The sequence below is a fragment of the Moschus berezovskii genome, chromosome 23 (genome assembly GCF_049115385.1).
Source record: "Moschus berezovskii isolate FMDL1 chromosome 23, NW_MosBer_1.0, whole genome shotgun sequence".
NCBI classification, from domain to species: Eukaryota; Metazoa; Chordata; class Mammalia; order Artiodactyla; family Moschidae; genus Moschus; species Moschus berezovskii.
The window spans coordinates 19,288,818-19,301,072 of record NC_142482.1 but is presented as its reverse complement, the minus strand read 5'-3'; the positions used below and the strand labels follow the sequence as shown (position 1 = coordinate 19,301,072).

At 47.4% G+C, this 12,255-nt stretch overlaps 1 protein-coding gene across 1 annotated transcript; it reads left to right on the top strand.

The window, feature by feature from the left end:
- Positions 1-5,794: 5,794 nt before the first annotated feature.
- On the top strand, positions 5,795-11,120 carry LOC129543214 (HLA class II histocompatibility antigen, DM alpha chain). The gene is made up of 5 exons (XM_055406227.2): positions 5,795-5,980; positions 7,907-8,191; positions 9,646-9,924; positions 10,136-10,264; positions 10,620-11,120. Exons 1-5 carry the CDS (start codon positions 5,893-5,895, stop codon positions 10,622-10,624), a joined length of 786 nt encoding a protein of 261 aa, XP_055262202.1. The 5' UTR covers positions 5,795-5,892; the 3' UTR covers positions 10,625-11,120.
- Positions 11,121-12,255: the final 1,135 nt, after the last annotated feature.

Here is a 12,255-nt window from a genome sequence, read left to right as displayed (position 1 = left end):
CAGTGCTTAAGAATCTGTCCTGCAATGCAGGGGAACAGGGTTAGACCCCTGGATGGGGAACTGAGATCCCACATGCTGTGGGGCAACTAAGCCTATGTGCTGCAACTACTGAGCCTGTGAAGTTGCTCAGTCGTATTACGACTGCAATCCCATGGACGGTAGCTTGCCAAGCTCCTCCGTCCATGGCATTTTCCAGGCAAGAGTACTAGAGTGGGTTGCCATTTCCTTCTCCAAGGGATCTTCCCGACCTGGGGATGGAACCCAGGTCTCCTGCCTTGCGGGAGATACTTTACCCTCTGAACCACAAGGGAAGCCCAACTGAGTAGAGTCTGCACTGCAATGAGAAAGGTCCTGCATGATGCAACAAGGATCTCAACGTGCTGCAATAAGACCTGATGCAGCCAAATTAAAAACAATGGTGTGTGGGGGTTTACTAGATTCTTTTGTGTTTGAAATTTTCCATGATAAAAAAAAATTTCAGGGACTTTCCTGGTGGTCCAGTGGCTAAGACTCTGAGCTCCCAATGCAGGGAGCTGGTCCGGGAACTAGAGCCCATATGCTGCCACTAAGACCCAGTGCAGCCAAATAAATAAAAAAAAAATTCAAACTTGGTCATAGATCCAAAGGAAATAATTTAGTGGAATATAAATATTATAATTAATCAACATTGAGTCAAGTTATACAGTATATTTTGAATTTGTGGCAAGACCTGTGATAGACCAGAAGTCATCAAGTAGATGACAGATAGCATTTGGAAGTTGACTGGGAAATGATGTCTGAATATTTATACACAGATGATGTTGACGCCTCAGGTGATCTCATGCCATTGTCTGGGATGCCGTATGTTCAAGATAGCTATGTTGAGGTGGTTGTTTGGTTTGTGATAATTCTCTTTTCTTCAGGAATAGCTCTGAGACACGGAGATGATATTGTGCCTGGCCACCACTAATTGATCCAGAGGTCCATACCTAATACAAGCTGAGACAGATTGTCTCTTATAGCATCATGAAACTTGAAAGATAAGATGCTGGAGGCCTTTGAAGATGAGGTATATTAATGGCAACTCAACCCCTGCTTCTAAGGCCCCTGTGACTCCCCTTCCTGAGACTAGCTGATTTATGCCTTTTGATTTTGTGAGCTAGCTCTGTATCTGTCCAATAAATCTCCCCTTTAAGGGGTTTCCATGGTATCTCCTGCAATGCGAGAGACCTGGGTTCGATCCCTAGGTTAGGAAGATCACCTGGAGCAGGAAATGGCAGTCCACTCTGGTATTCTTGCTTGAAGAATTCTGTGGACACAGGGGCCTGGTGGGCTACAGTCTGTGGGGCCACAAAGAGTTGGACACAACTGAGCGACTAATGGGCTTCCCAGGTAGCTTAGCTGATAAAGAATCCACCTGCAATTCAGAAGACCCTGGTTTGATTCCTGGGTAAGGAAGTTCCCCTGGAGCAGGGACAGGCTACCCATTCCAGTATTCTTGGGCTTCCCTGGTGGCTCAGATGGTAAAGAATCTGCCTGCAATGCAGGAGACTTGGGTTCGATCCTTGGGTTGGGAAGATCCCCTGGAGGAGGGCATGGCAACCGACTCCAGTATTCTTGCCTGGAGAATCCCACGGACAGAGGAGCCTGGTGGGCTACAGTCCATGGGGTCACAAAGAGTCGGACGTGACTGAGCAACTAAGCATAGCACAGAGTGACTAACACTTTGACTTTTTGCTTAGAAGTTAGCTAGAATTGGTTTCTGTTGCTTAAAATAAAAATAACCTTATTAAATATAATTATTGCATAATAAAAATTATAAACATCTTTGGTGTCTTACTACATCTGTGTTGAAATACATTTTAAAATAAAAATTCCTACTATCAAATTTACATTTACAGAAATGTCTTGTGGGGCCCTATTTTGTGGTGAGTACAATTTGAGAACTGCTGTGTACAACATCCAAGTGGAGAGCCTAAAGGCATCTCCTTTAGGTTTGGTGTAAGGATGGTGGAATCAGCAAGGTCTGAGCCAAAGAGGGGAATTTGGACAATGTCAGCAAATAGGTGATAATGGAAGATAAGTGAGGGTAAGTGCCATCGAGAGCAGGTGTAGAGTGTAAGAGAAGAGGGTGAGGACAGAACTCCAGGGACTTAAGGGTCAGCTGAAAGGAATCCATAAAGGTGACAGGATTCCAGAGAAGTTGGAGGAAAAACTAGGAGAGAGTGCTGTCAGGAATGCCAAAAAATAAAACCATTTTAGGAAGCAGGGTGTGGCCAACGGTGTCAAATGTTACTGAGACTGCAAAGAGTCCCATTTGATTTAACAACACAAAGATGTTGAACTGTTTCGTTGTTTAGGGTTAAGGATTAAATGGCAAATACGAAAGAGAGATGGTTGCCCACAACTTCTTCAGGAAAGTTGGCTCTCAAGAAATAGAATATGGGGCAGGAGTACAGACAGATGGAGGGCTGAGTGAGAAAGCCGGGGCCTGTTGGGTTCACAGGTGTGAGGGCTCTATTTTCAGAGGCATTCATATCTCATCGAAGAGAGTTACTGGGATACAGAACTGGCCACCTCCCCTTCTTGCCTGCAATTCCCACTTTCCCAAACTGATGACTTTTGAGCTATCTATTGATGGAGGTTGTTGCACGGTCCTGGGAGAAAGAAGAATTACATAGAGGGAAGGGTAGTTATAAATGTTTTAACTTGTTCCCGTTTGTACAGGGAAAGGATCGTTAACCTCAGCCTTGCCTCCACCTTGATGATGGGTGTTGCGTTTCTCTGCATGCTGGACTGTCTGCACCGCTCTTGGTGGGGAGCTTGGACTTCCGTGCCCCTCCACCCGGTGTAGTTGCAGTGTCTGCCCCAACGTGTTCCTAGACCTCCCTCTAGTCCTCGCGCTCCTCCCCCAGGCCTCCTTCCGAACAGGGTTAACCTGGGACACACTAACTGCCATCCCCAAGGAGGACTGGGGCTTTTTGGAGGGTGGGTTTATTTTGGGTCCCCCACCCCATTTCTGACTACAGATAGAACCTTGTGCAGCAAACTATGGTCTGCGTAATATTCAGCCCATCTGCTTTTATATGGCCCAGGAACTCAGAATGGTTTTTTGTTTTAAATGACTGGAAAAAAAAAAGTGAAAGAATTGGGGACTTCCTGACTCACTGGAAAAGACTCTGATGCTGGGAAAGGTTGGGGGTGGGAGGAGAAGGGGACGACCGAGAATGAGATGGCTGGATGGCATCACCGACTCTGTGGACATGAGTTTGAGTGAACTCCGGGAGTTGGTGATGGACTCCCTGGCGTGCTGTGATTCATGGGGTCATGGAGAGTTGGACACGACTGAGCGACTGAACTGAACTGGCCATCCAGTGGTTAAGACTCTGCACTTCCAATGCAGGGGACTCAAGTTTGCTTCCTGGTCAGGGAACTAAGATCCCACCCACATGCCTTGTGGTATGACAACTGAACTGAACTGAATAAATAATGATTTGAAGACTGCCTGACTACCCTTGCTCTCTCCCCCCCCATTAAAAAAAGGATTATATTTTGTGACTCATCAAAATTATATGAAATTTAATTTTCAGTGATTTACTATCTGGTCCTTTATAGAAAAAGGTTGCTCACTCCTGGTGTAGAACTGTAGGTGGCCATGCGCCATCTATCTCTGCTGATAGTTTTGGTGATATGACAGTGACAGTGAAAGTTGCCTTCATATCCAGCTCTTTGCGACCCCATGGACTGTAGCCTGCCAGGTTCCTCTGTCTATGGAATTCTCCAGGCCAGAATACGGGAGTGGGTAGCTGTTCCCTTTTCTAGGAATCTCCCAAACCCAGGGGTCAAATCCAGGTCTCCCTGATTGCAGATGGATTCTTTACTGTCTGAGTCACCTCCTCTCTAATTTCCTAGGGCTTTCCTAGCGGCTCAGAGAGTAAAGAATCTGCCTGCAATGCAGGATACGTGGGTTCTATCCCTGGGTTGGGGAGATCCCCTGGAGAAAAGAATGGTTACCCACTCCAATATTCTTGCCTGGGAAATCCCATGGACAGAGGAGCCGGACAGGCTTAGTCCATGGGGTTGCAGAGTCAGACACGACTGAACGACTAACACTACTTTCCTAAGGGGCTGAATCTTCCCCATCACAGGAATTACTGATGGATTAATCCACAAAGGAAGCCTACCCCAACCCTGGCATTCTACCCACCACCACAGATACACACACTCACACACATGTATGTACCCTTTAGTGTTTGAGGATATGCAGAAAGTCATGGGGGTGTTTGGGGCTGTTATGACTGCTATTGCTTGTTTCCCAGAAGGGAGTATGGATTTTGAAAGGACCGTGTTCACATAGATTGATTTCTAAGATTACTACTTGGTCGCCACGTTAGGTTTTTCTCACTGCCTCCCCCTCAAACCCCTTCTGTCTTTCCTCCTCTTCTCTGTCATACTTGCAGCACATACACTGACAGCTTCTTCCCCGTCTCCCACTTCTCAGCCCACCACAATCTGGAGTCCGCTCCCGCTACAGTGCCGAGACTGCTCCCAACACGTTTGTCACCCGTCTCACAATTCCCAAAGCTAAGGATGCTTTCCAGTCCTCCCTCGACCTCTGAGTAGCATCTGGTAACGCTGGCCTTGCCCCTCTTCATGGAACACGTCTCTTCTCTGAATGCTCTTCGTCTTTTCTTCTCTTAGCTCCCGGGTGCTCCTGCTGCCACCGGGTTCATACAAATTAGTGTCTTTCAGTGGCCTAGTTAACATTTAGTGTCTGTGCCACACCTTGTCTCCTATATCGTGTTCTAGGCTATTCTGTCTAGGACTCTGCAAGGTGTGTGTTTCCCAGCCTTCCTGGGAGGTTGGCTTCCGTTTAGATTCTCTCAGTAGGGGGCATGGGCTCATATTTATGCCTTAGGCAAGAGTTTCAAACTCAGGACTTGGAATAGGCTCAGGTTTTCCTCTGGTGCTGGATATATGGATTGTCTTGGACACTTCATCAAGAGGTGAAAGGGATGGGAGTAGCCAACGGTGCATCCTTCTTTGTGTTGGGCGTCTGCCTTAAAACTAGGATCCTGCATGGTGCAGCGGGAAGCAAAGAAACAACCCCATCTGTCTTCTGGTGTAACAGAGCCTATATGATCTAACTCTTGCCTAAATTTTAAATCAACTATACCCCAATAAACTTAAAAAGATAAAGTAAAAAGTAACTCCTAAAAAAATAGAATTCTAGCTCCTCTTGACACTCCACCTTCATCCCCTGCCTATTTCCAAACAGGAACATATGAACAGCCTCCAACCATTACAGTCCAACTATACAGAGGTCTCCAAAGAAAGGAGCTCTGAATGCCTTTGACCTTCTCCCCTTTGCCTGCTCCTTGCCCTGGGTGGTTTTTCTCTCCTCACATTCTGCTGGCCTGTTTTTCCTTCAAGACTCTTACCAGCCTTCCTAATTACACCCCACCTATTCCTCCATCCTCAAACAGTCTGAAGAGCCCTGGGTCCAGGTGAGGTGGTGGGGTTTGCTGTGGGAAAATGAGCTTCCTCAGTTTATTATTTGGCCACAGGGTGGTGCTGCTCAGAAGAGTCCCTTGGTCTGGTTACAGACTGAGGCTGACAGCCGGATACTGAAGAGGGATCCCCACCAGGAGGCAGACATTCCTCCACTGCTTCCCCACGCAGGCTACACCCCAAGGCTGGCCGGGTGAAAGAGCCAAGTCCTAAGAAGGTGGGTTGCTTCAGGTCTCTCCCCAGCAACTGATAACGTCAAACCCTACACTTTTTGTGATTGGCTTATCCAGAATGAGAAGGGCAGTGGTGGGAAATGAGCTGGAGAAACATGATCTGGGAAGGAATTTGGGGACCTGGGTCAGCTGACTGGTAGTTCCTAGCCCCCCGGGGAGGTGTGAAGATATGGATCATGAGCTGAGCCAGGAAGCTGCGCTGCTACGGCTGCTCTCCTTTCTGTGGCTGATGTCCCTGTGCCAGACTGCCCCTGAAGGTATGACAGTACCTCTCATTGACTTCCATCCTGATTGGGGTAGAGCCTAGGGAGCCGGGGTATTTGAAAGTGAAAAGAGTGCTTAGTAAGTGGTGAAAGTGTGATGAGAGAGCAGAAACTATAGCAGAATTGGGAAACAGAGCCATGCTATGGATGGATGGTAAACAATGCCAGAGGAGCTTCGTAGGTTCCACTGAAGACAGTCTCTTGAAGCAGAGATTATTATATCCATTTTCCAGATGAAGGAAATGAGACTCAAGAGTTTTAAGTAACTTGGGCAAGTTCACCCCTTTGGTAAGCGGTAGAGCTGGGATTTGAACAAAACAGATGTTATCTCCGCTGTTCCTACTTAGGAACCCTGCACTCTGAAATCAATTCACCTTGCAATTCTTGAAAAACCTCTTAACTTTACTGGTCCTTAGTTTCTTTCTCTGAAAATGATGGAGTGGAATGGAAGAAGAACCTGGAAGATCCCTCTTCCTGTAACTGTCTATCATTCTGGGTATTGAGTTTTGAGTAGAATCTTTCTGGCTGGGGAGATTCCTGCCAGGAGTTTCAAAGAATTAGGGATTATTTCCTATAGCTATGGTACTATTCCCCCAGTCCTGTCTTTGCAAGGTCTGTTGGGCTGAGGGAGGGAAGATATTTTCAGAGAGGCCTGGTGCCAATGAAATGCCTGAAAAGAAGCCTGGAGAGTGGTTTTATAGTCTGCCGTGGACTTTCCTGGTGGCTCAGATGGTAAAGTGTCTGCCCTGGGTTCAATCCCTGGGTCGGGAAGATCTGGAGAAGGAAATGGCAAACCACTCCAGTATTCTTGCCTGGAAAATCCCATGGATGGAAGAGCCTGGTAGGCTATAGTTCATGAGGTTGCAAAGAGTCGGACATGGCTGAACAACTTCACTTATGTGTGTGAGTGTAGGATAGGGCAGTGTTGTCTGTGGCTTAGATCACGACCATTCGTCCATCCACGTGAAGACTGAGGAACCCATACAGGCCCTTCACAAGTCAACAGGATGGCCTCCTGGGAATTACACTAAGGTCTCTTCTGTGGAAGAAAGTAGCCCTGTGCCAGGACTTCCCAGGTGGCGCTAGCAGTAAAGAACCTGCCTGCAAACGCAGGAGGTGGGTTCGACTCCTAGGTCGGGAAGATCCCCTGAGGAAATGGCAACCCACTCTAGTACTCCTGCCTGGAGGATCCCATGAATAGAGGAATCTGGTGGGCTACAGGGTCGCAAATAATTGGACACAACTGAATGGACTTAGCACGCACACACAACCCTGTGCCAGGATGCAAGCTTGGTAAGCAAAATGCAAGCTGAATTTCAGCCGCAACTTACCTCCTTTGCTGAGTGCTTTTGGGCACAAAAATACAGTCAATGCTGCCACTCTGTCAAGTGAATTTGTCACTTTAGATCCTAGAACATTTTAGTTGTTACAGCTTTAGATGGTTGACATTTTTATGGACTGGGAAAGTTTGGAGAGATTCTGTAATTTCTTTTTCGCCCCTATTGGGAGGCAGAGCCTAAGTGACAGACACAAGAGGGGTTCTAAACCCACCACTGCCCCCCTCCTCCCTGGAGCAGGGATTGCTATTTTCTTTCTTTTTTAAAAAATATTTATTTATTTGGCTGTGTTGGGTTTTAGTTAAGGTAAGCAGAATCTTCATTACGTTATTCAGGATCTTTCGTTGCGGCAAGTGGATTCTCTAGTTGCGGCGCAAAGGCTCCTGAACTATTGCTCAGTAGTTGCAGCGCACAGGCTTAGTTGCTTCTTGGCTGTGGCTTCGTTTCTCGACCAGGGATCCAACCCGAGTCCCGTGCATTGCAAGGTGGATTCTTAACCACTGGATCACCAAGGAAGTCCCTTGCTGTTTTCTAAGCTAAAGGGGATCCCACCTCCCTGAACCCCACCCTGTCTCTTTTGCAGCTCCTGCTCCAGGGTGGAGGGATGAGCTACAGAACCACACGTTCCTGCACACAATGTACTGCCAGGACTGGAGCCCCAATGTGGGGCTCTCTGAGGCCTACGACGAGGACCAGCTTTTCTCCTTTGACTTTTCCCAGAGCATCCGAGTGCCTCGCTTGCCTGAATTTGCTGACTGGGCTCACCAGCATGGAGATACTTCGGACATTATGTTTGACAAAGGTTTTTGCCGGGCCATGATCGAGGAAATTGGCCCAAAACTTGAAGGGCAAATCCCAGTGTCTAGAGGTCAGGGCATTTTTCTGTAGGGGTCGGGAGGGGAGCTGCCCTCTTAACCTCATTATACACTGAATTTTCCCTTTCACACCAATTCCCCATCTCATGCTTTCTGGTTCTCCCCTTGAACCTTGATTTTTTTTTTACCACCCATGGTCTGCACTCTGGTTTTGTTGTGGGGAGAAGAAAAGCCCCTGGGATGTAGTAGGATTCAAAATTATGGAACTTGATGAATTAGCAGGGACCAACGGATGCCTTCTGACTGTTAGCACTTGTGTCATGATCGATGCTCAGCAAGATGGAAGGGGAGAATGGAAGTATCTGATGATGTGCCTGAATTTCATTTTATTTATTTATTTTAGAACTTGAGTTTATTAGGAAATGTTGATGGATCACAGTGGATGAAAGCCCTAGCTGAGTTAACAAAATGGTAGTTAACTGCCTTGGTAAACTAGGCTTAACTACATGGATTAAGTAAGCTCTGTTAATATTTATTTTATTATTCTGCCATAATTGTTTGGGTATCACACTGTGTTTTTTTAATTGAAATATAGTTGATCCACAGTGCTGTGCCAGTCTCTGCTGCACGCCAAAGTGACACGGTCATGCACATGCATACATTCCTTTTTTAACATTCTTCTCCATTACTGTTTATCCCAGGAGTTTGGATATAATTCCCCATGCCACACAGCAGGACCTTGTTGTCTGGCCGTTCTAAACGAAATAGTTTGCAATCATAATGTGTTTTAATGTACATTTTTCAAGATTTAAACAACAATACCACATCAAAACTTAGCTGACAATAATTGGATAACAAGATAACTTAAAAAACATATATAGATGTGATCAGCATGTCTTTCAAATATGTCCAAACATGTAGTTCTTGAAACTATCCTTAAACGATTTTAATCGGCGTTTTCAATGTTTTTTTTTTTTTTACCAATTGGTTCCTTTTTTCCGGTGGTCACCTTTGTTGTTTAATTTGATTTTTATTTTATATTGGAGTATAGCTAGCGGACAGTGTTGTGTTCGTTTTAGGTGTGCAGCAACGTGGTTCACTGACACACACACACGGATTCATTGTTTTTCAGTTTCTTTTCCCACATAGGTTATTCCAGAATATTGAGTAGAGTTCCCAGTGCTGTAAAGTAGGTTCTTATGGTTATTGGTCTTCTATATAGTAGTGTGTGTCTGTTAATCCCAAACTCCTGGTTAAAATGTGCCTGCCTTTTTAACGAGAATACAGCCCGTGGTCAGGTGCCCACGTGGGGTCCAGACCGGAAGTGCTGCAGGAAGTTCCGGTGGCGGGGCCGGCGTGGTCGGCCTCTGGTCCAGGTCTGGTTCTTGCCTGGGCAAAGACCTCCCCCAGAGCCCCGATTCCTCTTCTCTCCTCCATGTGCCATGGCCCCTCCATAAACGGGGGTCCCATCTGAGCGTCCTTCCCTCACGCCTCAATCCCCCCACAGGGTTCCCCATCGTTGAGGTGTTCACACTGAAGCCCCTGGAGTTCGGCAAGCCCAACACGCTGGTCTGTTTCATCAGTAACCTCTTTCCACCCACACTGACCGTGAACTGGCAGCATCAGTCGGCGCCTGTGGAAGGAGCAGGGCCCACTTTTGTCTCCGCGGTTGATGGACTCACCTTCCAGGCCTTTTCCTACTTAAATTTCACACCAGCACCCTCTGATCTTTTCTCTTGCATCGTGACTCATGAGATCGATGGCTACACAGCCATCGCTTTTTGGGGTGAGACCCTTCTCCCTGGGAGCCTGGTTCCTTTGTGGGGCAGAAGAGGGGTAGACCCATGGGAGGGCTTCTTTCTCCACCTGGCCCTTGTTCAGGCTGTTCCCGCTCTGCGCTGACCTCAGTCTTCCCAGCCTCGGGGTCTGTGCTGTCGTAGACAGCCACATCATCCCCAACCAGGTCTCGGGGCTGATCAGCTCCCCTTTCTCTCCAGTGCCCCAGAACGCGCTGCCCTCTGATCTTCTGGAGAATGTGCTGTGTGGCGTGGCCTTTGGCCTGGGTGTGCTGGGCATCATTGTTGGCTTGGTGCTCATCATCTGCTTCCGAAAGCCGTGCTCAGGGGGTATGTCGGGGCATCTGGAGGGGGCGGGAGAGCCAGACACAATGGCGCACATGTGAGTTTGTGGGGACCGTCTTGTGACCCAGGGAGCACACAGAGTGGCTCTTGGGTGGGGAGGCCTGTATCCGGCACACCCATCCTCCTGGTTGAGGTCCCAGGTGCAGGCAGGCATTTACAGGTCGGGAGGATGTCTTTGCATGGGGGAGGAGCAGTGGGGGAGCTGGAGGAAGGGTGTTTGGAGATGATCTGGAGACAAGGAGAGAGCACCTTCTGGATGGTGTGTTGCCAGTGGGGAAGGGCCTTTGGGGATGAGAAGGACCCCCACCGATGGATTTTCTTCATCCTTCTTTCTCCTCAGGCTGATTCTTCATGACCAGAGTCTGACGCCAACAGCTGCAGCCATCCAAGCAGGAGGTGTTCAGGTTCTCACATCCTGACCAGGATCTCTCCTTCTCAGAGCAGGAGGCCCTGGGACTCCTCTGGGGTGTGTGTGTGTGTGTGTGAGCATGTGTTGTGTGTGTGTGAGCATGTGTTGTGTGTGTGTGTGAGCATGTGGTGTGTGTGTGAACATGTGTGTTTGTGTGTGAGCATGTGTTGTGTTGTGTGTGTGTGTGAGCATGTGCTGTATTTGTGTGTGTGAGCATGTGTTGTGTGTGTGACCATGTGTTGTGTGTGTGACCATGTGTTGTTTGTGTGTGTGAGTGTGGGCATGTGTTTGTGTGTGTGAGTGTGTGTGTGTGAGCATGTGTTGCACCCAGGTTTCTCAGCTGAGGGCTCTGCATCCAGGGGAACCCAGAGTGGCCTTCTGATCACAACCACACCCCTGCCATGTCAAGGCAATAAATCTCATTTCTTAATATCGGTGTGGCTTCTTTTTTAACTCATGATATTTTATTTCTGGATATTTTAATTTGAGTAGGTTATCATGTCAAACTCAACATGGCTTCACCTGACACAGTTTGCCCTCATTAGGGAGAGAAATGGGAAAGCCCCTAACTCCTGGCTGACTCCCGCTCCCTGGTTTCCACACAGCACGATGGCTTTTACTCCTATTAGTCTGTGCAAAATATATGAGCAATGAAAGCAGAGCCTCTTTCTGATCATCCGATCACACAATGGTGGAGGAAGCTGCTTGCCTTTTTTTTGTGTGTGCTGTACTGTTTGTGAAAATGTTCACGCCTAGTAGAGGCTGCCTTAAGGAATATATAACTGCCTTCAACCTTCACCATAGCTGGGAAAACAAGAGCTTCAAAGTGGAAAAAATAAGACTTCAGATGCTATTCTAACTCAGTCATCTCAGTTTTGTGAAAACAGTGTAATCAAAAATCACTGAGGTGAAGTGTGAACAGCCTGGAAGGGCCCAGAGTTCATGTGTCCTCTCAGATGACCTGTTCTGTGGCCTGAAGGGACTGTCCAGGGAGAACTATGCTGCTGCTGCCTTGGGTGGATGGTGGTGGTGTGTTGGGGGCACATGACCCGTGGTGGTAACTTCCTTTGTCTGCACTTTGTTTCTTGCTTTTCTCGAGGTCTGGGAGTTGCTTTGAAGGAGGGACTGGCATTAAGGTGAAAAGTGAAATTATTTTGGTATTGGTGCAAGAGTCTCTGTTTTCTGCATTGTATCAGAATCTAAGGGAAAATATTCACTTCTTCCGAGGACCTGGCACCTCCTCTGAACCATCTTATTTCTAAGAGCAGCATGTGTACTGGTTAAGAATATGGGGTGCAGAACCAGACCACTGGGGATTCAGTCATGACGGTAGCAGTGTGCCCTTGGATGAGTTCCTCAGCCTCTCTGTATCTTGGCGTCATTTTCTGTAAAAGGATGATAGCAGTGGTGCCTCCCTGAATAAGGTTGCTATGAAGCCTAAATAAATTAATATCTTGCAGAATGCTTAGAAAAGTGCTTGGCACGTAGAAAAAGTGCTTGTAACTTAGCAAAGATTTTCACTGGGGAATTCAGCAGCATCATTAACTTCTTTTCTGGAAACAACTTT

What these genes read in the sequence shown, in the direction of transcription:
- LOC129543214 (XM_055406227.2), top strand. Translation starts at nt 5,893, where the DNA reads ATGGATCATGAGCTGAGCCAGGAAGCTGCGCTGCTACGGCTGCTCTCC. An exon ending in GCAAATCCCAGTGTCTAGAG is followed by an intron (nt 8,192 to 9,645) that starts GTCAGGGCATTT and finishes ATCCCCCCACAG; the next exon opens with GGTTCCCCATCGTTGAGGTG. An exon ending in CACAGCCATCGCTTTTTGGG is followed by an intron (nt 9,925 to 10,135) that starts GTGAGACCCTTC and finishes CTTTCTCTCCAG; the next exon opens with TGCCCCAGAACGCGCTGCCC.